The 19,068-nt window shown below is 52.0% G+C and overlaps 1 protein-coding gene across 1 annotated transcript; it reads right to left on the minus strand.

Annotated features, from left to right (window-relative positions):
• Positions 1–335: 335 nt before the first annotated feature.
• SLC43A3 (solute carrier family 43 member 3) lies at positions 336–16,708 on the minus strand. Its single transcript, XM_032641382.1, is given in 14 exon segments — positions 336–820; positions 823–868; positions 1,483–1,606; positions 2,219–2,405; positions 4,867–4,986; positions 5,212–5,388; positions 6,636–6,730; positions 7,873–8,012; positions 9,145–9,237; positions 9,463–9,539; positions 12,136–12,182; positions 14,955–15,084; positions 15,459–15,825; positions 16,459–16,708. Coding segments are annotated over 13 exon segments (1,473 nt in total). The 5' UTR covers positions 15,643–15,825; positions 16,459–16,708; the 3' UTR covers positions 336–767.
• Positions 16,709–19,068: the final 2,360 nt, after the last annotated feature.

A 19,068-nucleotide genomic window follows, 5' to 3' on the forward strand; every position in this document is an offset into this window, starting at 1 on the left:
TCAAGGTCACTCGGCATCAGCGGCAGAGCTGGGGCTCAGCCCAGGGCCCCCACCCCACCCGGTCTGCCTCTCCTTCTCCCCAGGCTCATTCCCTAACAAGGCTGGGGCTCTGACGGAGAGCTGGGCGCCACTTCTGTTTGTTTGTTTTTTTTGTTGTTGTTGTTTTTTGCGGTACGCGGGTCTCTCACTGCTGCGGCCTCTCCCGTTGCAGAGCACAGGCTCCAGACGCGCAGGCCCAGTGGCCATGGTTCACGGGCCCAGCCGCTCCGCGGCACGTGGGATCCTCCTGGACCGGGGCACGAACCCGTGTCCACTGCATCGGCAGGCGGACTCTCAACCACTGCGCCCCCAGGGAAGCCCTGGGCGCCACTTCTGAATGCCAGGTGGCAATGCGGCCATGACAACCCCACTCTTCACCTGGAAGCTTACCCAGCAGCACAGGGCCCAGGCACACAGGGGCTTCGGAGACAAAGAGGCCTGGAGAAACAGGGGACACACCCTCCCATCACATCACCCCACCTCGGGCCAAGCATCTGCCAGGGTCATGCGCTTCCTACCCTGAAACTAAGAACTTCCACGTGACTTTGCTTCTTGTCTTGCCGATAAGAAGGCTTGGTGGACAGTTAAATATGTCTTTTTGTTCTAAGAAAAAAATAATGGCTACTTAACACAAGTAGCCTGGGTGGGCAAAGTCTTTCTGGACACGGGGTGCTCAAAGGTGAAGGAAGATGACACGTCCTCGGGGCTGAAAAGGGAGGGCTTCTGAACTAGGCAACCCTAGGGGGGCTTTCTTTCTGACAGCACTCCCGGTACACCAGGAAGGGTGGACAAACGTCAGAAGAGTGACGAGCACCAGAATCACATTCACCTGGAGGGAGAGGAAGCAGTGAGGCAAAGTCCACCACTAGTGGAGAGCCCAGAATCCTGCCTGGTTTATCCCCTACTTTCCACTCAGACTCAATGGTGCCCTCATGGACTCTTGCTTATTTTCCATTCTGCCCCATGGAGCAGGTTGGGTGGGGGGTAGGGGAATATTATATTATGCTTTTTTTTTTTGGCCTCACCCCGTGGCATGTGGGATCTTAGCTCCCTGACCAGGGATTGAACCCTCGCCCTCTGCAGTGGAAGCGCAGAGTCTTAACCCTTGGACCGCCAGGGAAGTCCCAATGTCCGTTACACAGATGAAAAAACAGAGGCCTAAAGAGTATTCAGTGACCTGGGAAGAAGCTGTGTCACATTAACCCTTTGGCTTCAGGGACCCCCACCCCCACTCCCAGCACAAGGCAGGGTACTCCCACTGACCCCAGTTTGAGAAGCAAGACCAAGGATGTACCCATGTGAAGAAATCCTCCTGCAGGGACCACACCCAGGCCACCCCAGCCAGGTAGGGGGCGCCCCCTGCTGGGGACCAACACAGTTGTCCCAATCTGGACATCCCTGCTGGTCTAAGGCCAGGGTCCCCCAACCCGCCACAGTACTCACGTAGAATGGGTCATTCTGAAGGGGGCCTTTGATGAGGATGAAGATTGGGAACTGGAGCAGAGACACAACAGCCGACAAGGCCATCACTAGCCCAAAAAGCTTCCCAAAGTGCTCTGAAGGGAACCTGGGCAGAGAGACAAATGAGGTTCCAGTGAGCTCTGGCTGTGGTGGGCCTTGGTCAGCCCCCTGCTCCCCTAGCCTAAGCCTGCCTTTATCCACCCACACCCAAACAGCTCCCCTCCTTCACCTTTGCTTAGGCTTTCAAATGACAGAGCAAAGAGATGGCACCGTGCTCGATCCCGGGGAAACAGCAGGGACCCAGACATAGGCTGTGCCCCGGGAGGTCTCAAGGAACAGACATGTGAATAATTCCGCTACATGCTAGATGATGCACGAACTATCAGAGGAAGCAAGAACACAGAGGCACAAGGAAAGAAAGACGCTTTCTTTCTACTCTTCCCTGGGAGAGCTGGAACAGAAGTGGGCTTTGGAGGGTGAATAGGAGTTCACAGAGTAGACAACCGAGGCAGAGGGGAGCAGACATGAAGAGCTTTCATGTACATAAAGGCTCTAACCCTCCCACCAGCCTCCACCTCCTCTACACCTGCTCCCAGATGGTGTGTGCCTCCTCTGGCCACCTCTGGTCCTCACCCCCTGATTTCTTTGCCCCCAGCACGCCTCCCTTTGCCCCAAGGGTGCCCCCGTCACGTGACGCATACCAAGCCCACCTACGTACGCGAAGGTGAGGAAGGCAGCATTGCCCCCGTAGAGGAAGGAGCGGTTGATCACTTGCAGGGTGAAGGTGGCGTACTGCAGGGCGAGGACAGGGATGGAGGCACAGAGGGCGAAGCCCAGGCACAGCACAGACGTCAGGACCAGCGAAGGCACCGTTGAGTGCAGGGCCGCCGCTGAGGCCGAGGAACCTGGGCCAAAGGGAAGAGCAGAGGCTGCATGGATGCCCGCAGGGCGTTCATCCTGAACCCTCTCTCCACACATGCCCCATCTCCAGTCCGTCGACAAATGTTGATAATTCACTTCCTAAATATCATTCAAATGTATCCACTCGTTTCCAACCCCAGCAGCTCATCCTAATTATAGGCCAGCGTCACTAACTCACAGATTATCACAATTACCACCTGACAGGGAGGGCCCTCAACCCACAGCCAGATACTCTGGGTAGCACCATGGGTAATAGCAAAAGACTGGAAACCAACCAAATCAGCAGCAGTAGGGGAACGGAGCACCAACTACACTGCAGTCATGTAACAGAACTAGGCAGGGGTTAAAGGCAGAAGGAGGGAGCCTGGCTGCGGGGCAAACACAGGACAGAGAGTTACATAAGGAAAGCTGCAGGGGGCTTCCCTGGTGGCTCAGTGGTTGAGAGTCTGCCTGCTGATGCAGGGGACGTGGGTTCGTGCCCCGGTCTGGGAGGATCCCACATGATGCAGAGCGGCTGGGCCCGTGAGCCATGGCCGCTGAGCCTGCGCGTCCGGAGCCTGTGCTCCGCAGCGGGAGAGGCCACAACAGTGAGAGGCCCGCGTACCACAAAAAAAAAAAAAAAAAAAAAAAGAGAGAGAGAAACTATGAGTGGTTACCCCTGGAAGTTTCTAAGGCACCAAATCATTTTTCTAAAACTAGTAAATAGAGGAAAAACCATGCATTTATTTCAGGGTAACAAAATAGTTAATAAAGGAAAGGTTTTCTTTCTAGAGGAATTCTAGCTATTAAAAGCAGAAGGAAAGATAGAAATAGAAAATCTCCTTTTTGCAGCCCTAATAAAATAATGGGTCTAGGCACTGATCATCAATAGCTGTTGAAACCATTAGGCCTGCAGCTGATGGGAAACTTTGATAATGGGCAGATCAGACCGACAATGTCTGAACCCACTGATCAACCTTAACATCGCAAGAACAAAATCACGGGTACTAAGGGCCTGATGACGAGAGCTTGTAGGTAGCCCACGGCTCCAGCTCTGAATTATTCTTGCCAAAAAATATTAAATATTAGTATTAATAAAAATATTAATCTGCTTGTTTACAGGAAAGACCCAATCAAAGAAACGTTTTTAAATGACACGAAAAGGATGCCAAACCCAAAATGTGGGAAATCTGACAGGACAAACAACCTAGTTCCTTCGATAAATGAACAACAAAGGGAAAAAAGGGGGTGGGGGACACAGAGACTTAAAAACATCTAAAAGACACATCAGTACATTGTGTGGCCCCTGTATGGATCCGAATCTGAACAAACCAACTATAAAAAGGCATAGTTGAGACCATTAAGGAAATTTGAACAGGACTACATTATTAGATGATACTAAGAAGTGATTAGGGGCTGTTTTACATATGGTAATGATATTATGGTGATGTTTAATTTAAATAAAAGAGGTCCTATTTGCTGGAGCTACCAACTGATGTATTTACAGATGAAATGATCTGATGTCTGAGATTTGTTTTAAAATACTCCAGCAGGGTTAGGAGAAGCAGCTCAGGGAAGTGAGAAGTGGGAGAGATGAAACTATAGGGGTAAAGGGAATTCCCTGGTGGTCCAGTGGTTAGGATTCTGCGTTTTCACTGCGTACGCCCAAGTTCAATCCCTGGTCGGGGAACTAAGATCCCGCAAGCCGTGAGGTGCAAGGCCAAAAAAAAAAAAAAAAGAGAGAGACCTCAGCATGCCTGCTCCTCCATTCTTGTCCAAGGATCATGTCCAAGCTCCTTGGCATAACACGGCCTGTCCCTTCTTACCTCCATCTTTCCAGCCCCCTCCCGACTACCTCTCTGTGCCCTGGCCAGCCCGAATCACTTTCTGGGATTCCTCAGATTCCTTAACGTTTCACTCTCCCCTTCACCACCGTAACTCCTCTGTACTCCTGGGCCACTCTCCCAAGGCCCTCCTCTTCAATTTCTCACTTCTTTACTCTTCCTTTAGGTCTTGGCTTAGATGCCACTTCCTCCAGGAAGACTTCCTTCCCTGACACCCATCCCATCCCCACCCAGAACAGGTTATGTGCCTTTCTTTCTGTTTCATAGCTCCCTGCAGGTTTACTTCATGGACTGTAAAGCTTGATTACTGGCATTTCTCCACTCTCTAGACTGAGAAAAGCTTCTTGAGAACAAGGACGTATCTGTCTTGTCCGTTACTGAATCTAGAACTGTGATTGGCAAATAATTGGCACTCAGAGACTAGTGGTTGGATGATGGATGGATGGGTGATGAATGGACAGATGAGGGATGGATAGATGGATGGATGGATGGATGAGTGATGGATGGATGAACGGACAGATGCAAGTAGAAAAGGATTTAGAAGAAAAGAGAAGATGGGCATGGAGGAAAATAAAGATCTCTCCCCTCCTGGTTCCCTGATCCTCTGGAGCCCAGGTCTCACCTGTCCTTCCTGCTTCCTCCTGGTACTTGTATTTAAGCCGATCCATGAGCAGGCCATTCCAGGGGGCACACAGCACTCCAAAGAACTGAGTGATGGCAAAGGCATTTGTGTACGTGCTGACTGCAGAGGGCAGAGAGGGGTTGGGCGGTAAGAACTTTCCAGGAGTGCCTTACGGAAGAGGACCCTCCCACCCGGCCCTTGCCCTGCCTGACCCTCCTCGCCACACCCCTGCTCAGACCTTTCTCTGGAGCACAGAGCCCTGCTGAGCCCAGCACCCCGCCGCTCAAGGTTCCAAGTCCCCGGCTGTGGTGCTCAGACGTGCTGCCTCCCAGCCCCGTCACATACCTAGCACCCTGTCCCCACTGGCCAAGTTGCTCAGCAGAGAGTTGAGGGTGCCGATGAAGAGGTAGTGCCACAGCTGTATCACAGACAGCCACACCAGGTGCCAGGCAAAGCGCCGAGAGAAGGCGTAGCTCCAGAAAGAGCGGGCTTCCTGCTGCTGCTGCCCTGATCTCGGGATCTCTGGTGGGAACAGGAAGATTTGGGCAAGAGTTACACTTAAAGTTGGGGGGCAGGGATGGGCAAGAGTGTAGGGGTCTTGAAAGGACAGCCTGAGGTCTGAGCTCACCCGCTCTTCTTGCCTTCCTGGGCACACCGCCACCTCCACGCATCATCCCGTCCCCACCACCCTGAATGAGCCTCCCACGTGCTCTGCCTGCCGACATCTGATCTATCGCAGCTTGGACTCAATGACGCTTCTTGCACTAACACTTTCCTAGTCTTTCTCAGCCAGGATGATGAAAAGAAAGATGAGAGGAGAAAGTTAAAGACGAGGGTTCGTGGCAGACAGCTAGTGTTTCAGCTGATCCACAGCCCCTTCTTTTCCTTCCGTACCAGGATCCTGAGTCTCCTCTGGAAATCTCCCCCCGCCCTATTCTTCATGGTCCAGATGGGACTGTGAATTAAGCATTCCATTCCTCACCCAAGGCTGACCAAGTTGATCATTCTCCTCGAGAGGCAGATTTCAGACCGGGGTCCCCAGAGGCAGGTCCCCTGGTTCTGCTCTTCCTGGATGGAGCCTGGCAAGTTCACTTTGCCCTTGCTTTTGTGAACTTCTCAGAATCCTGTTCTCATTTCTACCTTAACCAGCCGTGGTTTGTGATGTTTATAACCAAAGACCCAAAACAGACAGAGGAGAGAAAGGAGGCAGTGATGGAGACGGGACAGACCCAGCGGACCTGCAGAAATGGGGACAAATAAGGCAGACTTAGGAGTGGGGGGAAGGGAAGGCAAATGATGGAAGACTGGCTGAGAGGGGAAGGGGTATGATGAGTGAGAAAGAAAAGGGGGACAAAGAGGAGAGATGAGACAAAAATGTTGCCCCGGGCTTCCCTGGTGGTGCAGTGGTTGAGAGCCCGCCTGCCGATGCAGGGGACACGGGTTCGTGCCCCGGTCTGGGAAGATCCCACATGCCACGGAGCAGCTGGGCCCGTGAGCCATGGCCGCTGAGCCTGCGCGTCTGGAGCCTGTGCTCCGCAACGGGAGAGGCCACAACAGTGAGAGGCCCACACACCGCAGAAGAAAAAAAAATGTTGCCCCTCTCTGGACCGCCTATAAACTGAGGGGGTTGAGAAGATCCTGCAGGTCTTTTCCCTACCTGTCCTTTCCTGATTCTGAGTCCCTGGGAAAGCTTTGGAGGTGAGCAACCAAGTTGGCTGTGGGGAGAGGCCAGGTTCTGGAGGGGAAATGGGTTAACCAGTAGGGCTCACCTTCCTTGGGTGAAAGGAACTCCTCCGAAAGCTCCAGCTTTTGGGACTCAGCCGTTTTCTTCTCTTCCTCTCTGGGGCCATCCTCAGAGCACAGGCTGTGGAAAAAGAAGCCCCATCAGCCTGACCCAAGAATTGTGAGCTGAGCCTCAGATTCAGGCTGTGTGTGTGTGTGTGTGTGTGTGTGTGTGCGTGTGTGCGCGCAGCGGGAGGGGGGATGGTACATTTCGCTATACATTGGAATCACCTTTTCACAACCCCAATGCCCAAGTCACAGCCCAGACCGATTAAATCAGAATGTCTGGGCATGGGAGTCAGGCTCCCATATTTTTTAAAGATCTCCAAGTAATCCCAGCGATTCTAATATGCAGCCATGTTTGGGAACCACTGAAGTGCAGGAAGAACAGGACAGGCCTGGGTTCAAACCCCAGCTCTGCCTCTTCCTGAGGCTGTGCAACGGGCTCAGACCTAACCCTTCTGAGCTCCTTGTTCCCATTTGGGAAATGGAGGTAAGTATGCGTATCTCAGGACTACCGTGAGATGAAATCAGAGCACACGGGGCTGCTAAACAGCAAACAAATGCCCTCTCTCTACTGCTTCGATGAGTGGCGGCACAAATGGTCCCACGTCTTCCCTCCTCTGCTCTCCACCCTTTGCAATACAGCTCTGACTACTTCCCTGTCCCCTCCATCTGGGCTGGCCTCGTGAGCTGCTCAGCCAAGGTAACCCAGCAGAAGTGATGCTGTGACAATTCTAAGCTTAAAAGTGAAAAAACCTTGTGCATTTTGGCATTTATCTTGGAACCCTGAGACCACCATGTGAAGAAGCCCAAGCTAGCCTGCGGGAGGATAAGAGCCATGTGACCCAGAAATCCCTGCCACTCCATACGGCCAGACAAACCCCATGTGAGTAAGGCCATCCTAGACCAGCCAGCCCCCAGCTAGCCCACCAGATGATCAGAGGCATGAGAAGCCTGGTCAAGATCATCCAAGTAGCTCCCTGATCAGTAGAACTAGCCAGCTACACATAGACTTGTTGAAATAATAAATGCTTAATGTTTTAGGCCATTAAGTTTTGGGGTAGTTTGTTATGCAGCAGTAGCTAACTAATACATCCCTGGTCGAGTCCTCCTCTCCTGGGACAGGTTTCCTCTGCCTTACCATGTCTGTCCCATCCCTGCTTCCTACTCCAGGTGAGATGAGGGGCTCTGGGCACACCATCACCAGCTCACAGTCCTTACCCATAGCTGTAGTTGGGGGGCAGCGGGTAGGGGATGTGTCCCCGGGGCATCAGAAGGAAAGTACGCCCAACATGCCAGGCACTGCAGACAGAGATGAAGATGAAGGAGGCCCTGAGACTGATGCCCTGTTCGTAAAGGAGCTGCAGAAAAAGGAGAGGAGGGGTCAGTGTAACAGCCACGTTCACGGCAGCATTATTCACGACGTCCGAAAGGCGGAAGCCAATCAAGTATCCATCCGCGGATGAACGGATAAAGGAAATGTGGCACATACATACGATGGAACGTTATTCAGCCTTGAAAAGGAAGGAAATTCTGACACCTGCTACAACACTGATAAACCTTGAAGACATTATGCTAAATGGAATAACCCAGTCACAGAAGAACAAATACTATATGATTCCACTTATGAAGTACCTACAGTAGTCAAATTCACAGAAATAGACAATAAGACAGTGGTTGCCAGGGGCAAGGGGGAGATGGGGGGGTACCCACAATGGGGATTATTGTTTAATGGGCACAGAGCTTCAGTTTTACAGGGTGGAGAAGAGTTCTAGAGATGGATGGCAGTGATGGTTGTAAAACAACACGAATGAACTTAAAGCCATTGGACGGTACACTTAAAAATGGTTAACATGGAAAACTTTATGTTAGGTGGGGTTTCTTTGCCACGCAGCAAGCAGGATCCTAGTTCCCTGACCAGGGATTGAACCCGCGTCCCCTGCAGTAGAAGCGCAGAGTCTTTTTTTTCTGGCAGTGCGCAGTCTTAACCACTGGACCACCAGGGAAGTCCCTGGGTGTATTTCATCATACAAAAAGCCAGTGTAAGAATTAGGGGCTGAGGGCTTCCCTGGTGGCACAGTGGTTGAGAGTCTGCCTGCCAATGCTAGGGGACACGGGTTCGAGCCCTGGTCTGGGAGGATCCCGCATGCCACGGAGCAGCTGGGCCCGTGCGCCACAGCAACTGAGCCTGCGCGTCTGGAGCCTGTGCTCCGCAACGAGAGAGGCTGCGACAGCGAGAGGCCCGCGCACGGCGATGAGGAGTGGCCCCCCGCCCGCCGCAACTAGAGAAAGCCCTCGCACAGAAACGAGGACCCAACACAGCCAAAAATAAATAAATAAATTTATAAAAAAAAAAAAGAATTAGGGGCTGAAACCTGTTTCTAAGAATGAGTCTTGGCCCAGGCTCTTGCCTTCCACCCTGGCGGCTGATTATGGATGCCTGGTGCTCCCCAGCAGCAGGGGAGATAAACATGGGCTATTGCTATCTTTTACCTTAATGATAAGGAAGACTGCCGAGGAAGAGTCAAACGCTCCATTGTACATGGTGATGATGGTTGAACGGTGTTTGCCAAATAGGTTCCCGATCTGGAGAACACACGATCAGCCTGAATCACTTATTTATTCGTGAAATCTTTCCTGTGCACCCGGCAAGTGTCAGGCCCTCATACCCAGACCTACCCTCCACCCCAGGAGCTACCACCCTGGCTTGGGCCAACCCCATCAGAGGCAGCCAATGTAGCAAAGTGCTTCTCCCTCCCTCCACCCACCCCAACCTCCAGCCAGGGGCCTGTGATTAGGGCAGGCTCACACCTGCAGGTTGGTGATCAGAAACAGGATTCCTCCTACGGTGAGCATAGGCATGGCCAGGAAGAGCAGCACAGCTGAGTCTGGAACAATCCAAGACAGAGACGGGGAGGTGTCACAGTGCAACCCAAACATGCAGCCCCGAACTCTGGCCCCGCTGCTCCCTACAATCCTGGGCTCAGGGCCCCAATTCTAGGCAGCCTCCCAGCATCCTCCAAGGATCTTAGGGTCCCGGTCACGGCTCCTTCACGTGTCCCTGCGGAGGGACCCTGCAGAGGTCTCCTGAGACACCCTCTTCCTCACCAAAGATGACCCTTGGTCTCTGGCAGGGTGGCTGTCTACAGAGAGAGGCAAAACTCAACCCACCACCCCCTTCCCTCACTAAACCACAAGCAGCCCCTCTATTCATCCTTGACACTGTGGGGAAGAGAAGCCTGGATTCAGTCCCTGAGCCCAGCCTCTGATTCACTGCTTTGAGCTAGATTCTGAATTTGTGACTCAGTCATTTCATCTGATAAATGGGAATAACATTCCCTGCTCTTCCCACCTCACCAGGCGCTGTGAGATCTGAGTGTTTCTCTTTTGTTCATTAAACTTTGAGCATTTCCTTTGTGCCAGGTGTTGTGCTTGGCACTGGAAATGCAGGATGAATAAATACTTCTTGCCCTTGGAAAGACTGACATGCAAAAAAATCATTCTGATAGGTCTGGCAAGTGCTGGGTAAGAAGAGCAGAACTAAAAACAACTAAAGTGCCAAGGACTAGGGAGCCCTCCGTAAATTAGTCTTTCCCAAGTCACAGCCTTCTTTCTGCCCACCTTCATGATTTGGGCCATATCCCACACCTGTCTTATTTGCTAAAAAAAAATTTTTTTTGAAGTTGACTCACTTTTATCCAAAAGAAATCTATTATTTTTAAAGGAAACTTTATATTGGGAGTTCTCTGGTGGCCTAGTGGTTAGGATTCTGGGCTTTCACTGCCGTGGCCCAGGTTCAATCCTTGGTCGGGGAACTGAGATCCCACAAGCCACCGTGGCACGGCCAAAAAGAGAGAAAACTTTCTATCGCTAGTATAAATGAAAAGCAACTCGTGTTGCTTGTTGTGAACAGGAGGTAACTGTAAAAATAAATACAATGAAAACACTGTGATTAAACTGTAACTGAACGCAGTGGCCTTCAGAATGTTCAAAGCCTGATAGCTGCTCTTGTCATAGTGTTAAAATCATCCCAGCCCCAAACCAAGACTTTCATGCATGAAATCAGAGGGCTGAATGAGAAATAAAAAGGGAGTAACTCTCCCACCAGGTGATTCAGTGTTAATGCAGCACATGTGGGCTTCCTAATAATACTCTCCAAAGCGACTATTATCCGAGTAACGTTTGTTCCATACCTCGAGGAGCGCTGGGCACTTGCCCATTTTCGAGCACTCACGCTGTTTACCATTCAATTTCTGTCTCTATAAAAGGTACGTCTTCAAATGCACTAAAGGTTGGTTGAGATTCCTTTCGCAAGAGCAGGCTTTTTCCAAAACCAAAAAGCCCTATTTTAGGGGGGAAGGGAATATTGTGACTCCAGTGATTGCCACACGTGAGTCAAACATACCCGGCCATCACCTCCACATTCAGCCACTTGAAAACCATGCTTAGGCTTTTAGGTAAGAAGACAGTTTGATGAGCAGAGTGGTTTTTAAATAACCAGGCTACCTCATGAGATCTGCTCAGACGGAGACCCTCAGTCAGCTTGGCGCTCACCGAACACAAATGAAGTAACAGATTCAGCACAGGTACTGGACACAGGAGAGTTAGGTACTTTTTATTTCCCAACCCAAAAACTGAGCCACGCAATCTGGCACTGGGGAGGAATACTGGAAAGCATCTCTTGCCTCTATAACCGAGACGCTAGCGAAGAGCACAGCCAGGGTCCCAGGACCCCTTCCCACTAACTTGCTCTGGGGCCTCTGGCTAGTCTCTGCAAAGGGTCTCTCTCTGACCTCAGTTTTCTCCTCTACGTAATGGAGGAAGTGGGGAATACACCAGACTGGAATCCCCAGACTTTGGGAACTGTATACACTTACAGACCAGTAAAATTTGAAACGAAAACTTCTGACTACACTGGGGTTATCAGTTTGTACCCGGCTAAGTCAGGATATTTTCAAAAACTGCCATTCATATTATCATTTCATTAAAAAAAAGAGAGGACATTTAATACATAACGAAAGGATGTAATCTTTTTGTTTTTTTTGCGGTACGCGGGCCTCTCACTGCTGTGGCCTCTCCCGTGGCGGAGCCCAGGCTCCGGACGCGCAGGCTCGGCGGCCACGGCCCACGGGCACAGCCGCTCCGCGGCATGTGGGATCCTCCTGGACCGGGGCACGAACCCGTGTCCCCTGCATCGGTGGGCGGACTCTCAACCACTGCACCACCAGGGAAGCCCGGAAGGATGTAATCTTTTGAATAAATTCTTCTCTCTGAAGCAGTCCCTCCACTGTCCTTATTTTTTGCATGTCTCACTAGACTAAACTGTTTTTATAGACCAGCAATAACTCTCTCAAGGACTCTTTCCAGCTGAAAGTCTGTGGATCTCTGAATACCTGTGGGGGTCAGTGCATCCTGCCCATCACCTTCTGCACCTGCCCATCCACCAGCTGCCCCTGAGGTTGTGTCCCTCCCGACAGCACTCACCTGCAGAGATGAAGGCTATCGTAAGCGTGGCGCTGGTGTAGAGAAATCTGGAACACAGAACGGCAGATGGAGAATGCGGTCAACAAGAGAGAAAGCTGGAGGGGCAGAGGGTGCGTGGAGCCAAGGTCCTCCCACCTAGAAGTCCCAACCAGCCAAGCCCTTGAAGAAAGGGGTTAGTGCCTCGTTTACAAATCGTAATCTTGAGTTCTAATTCCTCTTGCTGTGTGACCTTGGGCAAGGCACTGCCCTTCTCTGGGCCTCAGCAGCCTCTTCTATGAAGAGATGTTTGTGGATGGACCTAGAGACTGTCATACAGAGTGAAGTCAGAAAGAGAAAAACAAATATCGCTTATTAACACATATATGTGGAATCTAGAAAAATGGTACAGATGAACCTGTTTGTAAGGCAGAAACAGAGACACAGACACAGAGAACAGATGTATGGACACCAAGTGGGGGAAGTGGGGGGGGGGTGAACTGGGAGATTGGGATTGACATATATACACTAATATGTATAAAACAGATACCTAATGAGAACCTACTGTATAGCACAGGGAACTCCACTTCGCCGTATAGTAGAAACTAACACAACATTATAAAACAACTATACCCCAATTTAAAAAAATTAAAAAAAAAAAACAGAATCTAACCATTAAAAAAAAAGAGAGAGAGATGATTGGACTGACTGATCTAGGTCCTAAGCTTAAAGTTCTAGGATGTTATTGTTTAAGGACCACAACCTCAAGGTTACGGGACTCTCTTAGAAGCATGGGGTAATAAAAGCAGTGCTTAAGTGTGATATTCTGATTTATAATAAGAAATACATATTTGGTCCAAGTCCCCAGTCCCTGACACAGGGCTCCTAAGACCCTTGTAAATTCCTACATAAGAGTCCTAAGAGCATCTTTTATTCTAATAAGGTGACCCTGGATGGGTCCTGGATGGAGGCTGCTCACCAGAAAGACTAGCCATAATTAGATGCTTGGAATTTTCAGCCCTGCCCCCGACTTCTCCAGAGAGGGGAGATGGGCTGGAAGTGGAGTTAATAATTGATCATGCCTACATGAGGAAGCCTCCATAAAATCCCAAGAGTACGGAGTTTGGGGAGCTCCCAGGTTGGTGAACACAGCCATGGACCAGGAGGGTGCTGCCCCCTAATTCCACAGGGACAGAAGAGATCCTGGGCTCTGGACCCTCCCTGACCTCGCCCTATGCGTCTCTTCATCTGGCTGTTCAGCTGTATCCTTTACCATATCCTTTAATAAACTGGTATAGGGCTTCCCTGGTGGCGCAGTGGTTGAGAGTCCACCTGTTGATGCAGGGGACATGGGTTCGTGCCCCGGTCCGGGAAGATCCCACATGCCGCGGAGCGGCTGGGCCTGTGAGCCATGGCCGCCGAGCCTGCGCGTCTGGAGCCTGTGCTCCGTGACGGGAGAGGCCACAACAGTGAGAGGCCCACGTACCGCAAAAAATAAATAAATAAATAAACTGGTATATGTGTTTCCCTGAGTTCAGTGAGCCCTTTAGCAAATAACTGAATCCAAGGGGGAGGAGGTCACAGGAATCCCAGGTTTGCAGTCGAGTCAGACAGAAGTTGTGGGTAAACTGGGGACCTACCACTTGCAATTGGCATCTGAGGTGGAGGGCAGTCTGGTGGGATTGAGCCCTTAACCTGTGGGATCTGATGCTGTATCTCCAGGTAGACAGTGTCAGAAATGAGTTAAATGATAGGACACCCAGCTGGTGCCACAGAATTGCCTGGTGTGGGAAAGGCTCCCACACATTTGGTGACCAGAAGTGCAGAGTTCTGTGTAAAAGTAAAGGAGAAACACAGGTGGGAAGACTGGGTTTTTCTTAACACACTAAAGGCTAGAGAAGAGGGAGTGGGCATAGAAGGATGGGAAAGAGGAGGAGACAGGTGACCAAACTCCAAGAGCGACTGACGGCGTCATCGTGCACCCAAAGGCTTAGAGAGCCAAGGGCTTGCTTTCCTTCCAGGCTGTTTCCTGGTCCAGCACCCTCCGGTCCCTCTGACAACTAGCCTCTCACGTGCCTCCTGGGAGGCACCGGCTCTGGGTCCTATCAGCTCCCCCGCAGGCCCGCCGCTTATCTCCGAACCTGGCCAGCTGCAGTGGCACCCCGTGGAGCCAGCAAGTCCCCCACCCGCCGTGACTCGTCTGCATGGGATGGACCCCCACGGCCTCCCCTCCCGTCAGAGGGAAACTGAAATCCCACCACTGGAGACACCCAGGACACCTTACTACCTAAGCTTCTGGGGAGTGATGGTGGTGGTGACGAGGATGACGATGAGTCACTCGGGTATGATGAGGACAAAGGTCCCCGGCATGAGGGCGAGAGTGGTAATTCTATTTTTATTTTTATTTATTTATTGGCCATACCGCACAGCATGTGGGATCTCAGTTCCCCAACAGGGATCAAACTGGCGCCCCCTGCACTGGAAGCGCAGAGTCTTAACCGCTGGACCACCACCAGGGAAGCCCCGAGAGTGACAATTCTAGGCTTTGCTAATTGCATAACCCTGTCCCAGGCCAGCCCTCACAGGAAGTAGGCCTGGGCTCCTGCTGTATTCAGCACATCATACAGCATGCAGTTCCACATGCAACAGAGGAAGGAGGTGAAGAAAGGGAAGCAGGGGTGTGGGGAACAGGGAAGGTCGAGACAGAGTCCACACCCTGGGCAGTTTCTAGCAGGGCTGATGGGGCAGGGATACCCAGTTGCCTGGCCTGGGTCTCCCTCCAAACAAAGCTGCTGCGAGAATTCCTCTTGCCCCATCCCTGTTCAGATCCCCTTGGGACTTACATGGCTATAAGGCGGGCCACGGTGGTCTTGAAACGGTCAAAGATGTAGCCAGCGGGGAACGTCATGAAGTTGTTCATGAAGGATGCCAGGGTGAAGATGAGTGAGAAGCGCTCGTCCTGGGCTTTGCAGTCTGGAGGAGAGAAAGGCAGATCTCAAGAGCCCAGGGTGGATGGGCCAACCTCCCATCCATCCCAGCCTTCCTGCCAGGCCGGCACCCAGCCTGGCTCCCGTCCAGGGCTGCCTCTTCCATCTTGGACAGCTTGCCTGGTAGGATAAGTTCTCCCTTAGATAAGTGGAGACGTGACTGCCCCTAATTACCTCTTGGGAGCCGGTACTTCCCTCCCCAGGGACCTCTGAGACCAAGGTTGAGGGTGGGGGCAGCTGACACTCCCTTCCTCTCACCATAGACATGCTGACAGAGGAGGCAGGGGGTGGAGTCCTTCCGACCCCTTCCCACCACCTGGGAACCAGACTCAGCTTCCTAGAGAAGCCCTCCTCCCTTACCATCCAGCCCCGTGGCATTGCCCATCAGCCTGGCATTCGGTTCACACAGCTCCTCAAAGTAATGTTCTGTTTTGAAGACAAACACCAGGGATGCCCAGCCGAAGAGGACGCCCGCAAAGCTGAGGCATTCCAGCAGCCCCGTCAGCAGGGTGGCTACACGAAGGGGCAGGCTCTGGCCCTGCATGGTCCGAGGTGGAGCTGATCCTCAAATCCCACTGGTGGCCTCCTGGGCTGACCACAGGAGCTGCAAAGCCCGGCTTTTGAGCACTTGGAAAATTGCTTTGGCAGGCGCTTCTGTTCAGGTGGCTCTCTGGTGCTGGCTGTTTCGGGCCTGGGTAAAAGCCATCAGCGGGCGACTCCCTGGATCCTGTAAATAAGGCAGACGGTGCTTGGTACACAGGGCTGTGGGAAAGGTAGAGGTGGACAAAGGTTCTTTGTGGGATAGACAAAGAAGCCAGGTGCTGGAAACAGCTGCAAATGTCTCTCCATCCCACATCTGGCAACAGGTGGGGAAGCTGGAACTGAGCCCCAGTTCTGGAGACGGTCCAGTAAAATACGGCAGCAATTGAAAGCCAGGAACAGGGGGTAAGGGACTTCACACAGGTCCTCACAGAGCCTCACAATAACTTGGCAAAGAGGGTGTTTTCTTATCTTCAGTTCACTGACAAAAGCTCAGAGGACTCTGTCAACTTCCCAAGCTCACATGGTCTGGTTAGTCACGTCTCAGGCCAGTCTAAGGGCAAAAACATCCCCACCTCCACACGATCCTCCGTGACCCTCGGCTAGGGCTCCCAATAACCCCCTTCCCAACGCCCCTCCTCACATCACCATCTGCCAGGAAAGCGCCCAGAAGCCGCTCCCCACCCCCACCCGCTCCCCCTCTAGCACGTGGTCAGCGGCCCTCCCAGCAGGGGCGCCCCGAGGTCTGCCCAGCCACAGAGGCCCTGGCCTCGTCCCCGCGGCCCCGCCGCCAGCACCCCGGCCCCGAGCCGCGTCCTACCCGCCGGCCTCCGCGCTGAGCTCTCTGGTTTGGCGGCGGCGTACCTTGCGACGTTTAGATTCGCGCCTCCACTCGCCCCTCCCAGTCCCTCCACGCCCCCAGAGATCCCGGAAGGGCCGGGATGGGCGGGGCCAGAGAGGTCCACCGCGACCCGCTCTCCATCACTTCCTTCTTCTCCAGCTCTCACAATCCCGTGCTCTTTCTGACCACGCCCTGAGACCGTCCCTCCTTTCACTCTAACCCCAAAAGCATCTGTTTCCCTCTCTTGATCCTCTTGCAGCCTCTCAGCTCCTTTGCCCCTCCTCCCTCCCCTGACCGAGATAGTTTTAGTTCTGTTGCGCACGGACAGGCAGCCCCACGGAAAAGATCGCACAGTCGCAGCACACACACAGACGGCTTACCTGCAGACACACACACACACACACACACACACACACACACACACACACTCTTCCTTGTGCTCTACCGGCACCACGCGGGTGGGCACAGAATACGTTTCTCTCCATTTGCCCAGGAGCTCAATCCTTTCTCCTGATCTCATGCTCCTAGTGCTGCCAGCAAATCCCAACACAGAGTCAGAGAACCAAGAGCCGAACTAGACAGTGCGGACAGGAAAAAAAAAAAAAAAAAGGTGCCTGGCCTTTCAGTGACTGTGTTGCCTGCCATTCCACTACCTGCGGCCGACCAGACGGTGCACCCTGAGGGGAATTCAGGATGGAGAAAACGAGATTCTGGCCCTAGATAGTTAAGATCGTTTTTTTTTTTTTTTTTTTGGCTGCGCTGGGTCTTCGTTGCTGCGGCGGGGCTTTTCTCTAGTTGCAGCGAGCAGGGGCTACTCTTCGTTGTGATGCGCGGGCTTCTCATTGCGGTGGCTTCTCTTGTTGCAGAGCACGGGCTCTAGGCGCTCAGGCTTCAGTAGTTGTGGCATGAAGCCTTCAGTAGTTGTGGCACCGGGGCTCAGTAGTTGTGGCGCATGGGCTTAGTTGCTCCGCGGCACGTGGGATCTTCCCGGACCAGGGCTTCGACCCTTGTCCCCTGCATGGGCAGGCGGACTCTTAACCACTGTACCACCAGGGAAGTCCCAGTTAAGATCTTATGCAGGAATAACTTCAATGAGCCAACGTGCTTTCCTCTTCCCATACTTAGAGAAACGCTAAAATCATGAACTTGAGATGTCTGTTTTTGTAACCGGCAGTAACCTTTTCCTGTCTGACTACATGGGCTGTTACTGTTATTGTTGTTGTTGTTGTTTCTCCAGCAAAAACGTTTAGATATCTGACTCCTCCCTGATCCCTTTGGAACAGTTGCTCAGAGCCGAGAGGCTGCCTCCCAGGCTATAGTCCTCAGTAAGGTCACTGAATAAACTTTTAGGTTGTGCTTTTTTTTTTCCAGTCCACAACAGCCTTCCAGAAACCACCCCCTGGAGTGGTGCACTGCCTTTTCACCACCAAGGACCCCTTTGATTACTCCCTGCCTCCCCCTCCAGCCCAGGTTCTGAAAGAGTCAACCTGCCAGACTTTGTTGATTAAATATTCATTCATTGCTCCATTTTTTATTAATCAAAGACATATATAATTGCCTGTCGGAGCTCGTGATCAGCATGAGATAGCCAGCTGAACCAGCGGGCGCTGCTCTCATTCTGGCCCAGAGCGAGTGAACTAATGGCTCCCGTGGCCATCTCCCCGTATAGAAAGATGAATCTGGGGGAGAGCTGCTTGTATATTCAGTGCAGTCTACAGCCCCCCGAGCCCAGCCTCCTGGATTCCTCCTGGGGCCCAGGGACTCAAGGTATTCCAAGCCCACCTTTCTTTTCTAACGCAGAAGAATTAAGAGATTAGGACAGTGGAAAACCAGAACCAGGGAGTATCTTCCAGATTGCTACCCAAACACAAAGGATAAAGTGTAACCATCCAAGCACGCGCTGTATAGGATAGGGGTGGCTCTGATCCTATACCCCGGTACTCACGAGTTACATAACCCCAAGCCAGCCCTTTGGAAGCCCCACCTGTAAGATGAGACTGATTAATTACATGAATTGTCACAAAAGAAGTATGAGATGGGTTGATGAAGGTATGGTAGTCAGTAGCCAGACTGCCTACGGATAGTACTGGGTTCTCCGGGGTCCAGGTATGCAAACAGAGCCAGAGAAGCAGGCTGGGGAGGGGTCTTCAGGGGAACTTGCCCAAAGTCACTCTGTGAGTGCTTTAACACTCCCAGACTTCACATTGGCTAATGGGACATTAGAGAAAATAAGTCTTTTCTTAAAAAAAAATTAATTGGTGGGGAAAAAAAAAAAAAAAGAAAATATAGCAGCCCTGGACAAACAGGACTTAAGATGCAAGATTTTCTATTTTACTGTGAGACACAAAGACACTGAAATTAATTCAAGGCCTATCTCCTGCTCCGGCTTACATTTTGGTCTCCTGAGGACCTGGGGGATCAGTGAGTGTGGAAGCAGCAAGGGAGGAACACAAAAAGTCAAGGCAAAGAGACAGAGATTTTAGAATGTAAATCTGCAGGAACCCTCAGAAAGGCCCAGCTCCCGGGCTATCCGTGCATCCAGGACTGGAGCTCAGGACCCGGACGGGTTGTCCGGGCTCTGTCCACCTT

This window comes from Phocoena sinus, chromosome 8, assembly GCF_008692025.1.
Source record: "Phocoena sinus isolate mPhoSin1 chromosome 8, mPhoSin1.pri, whole genome shotgun sequence".
NCBI lineage: Eukaryota > Metazoa > Chordata > Mammalia > Artiodactyla > Phocoenidae > Phocoena > Phocoena sinus.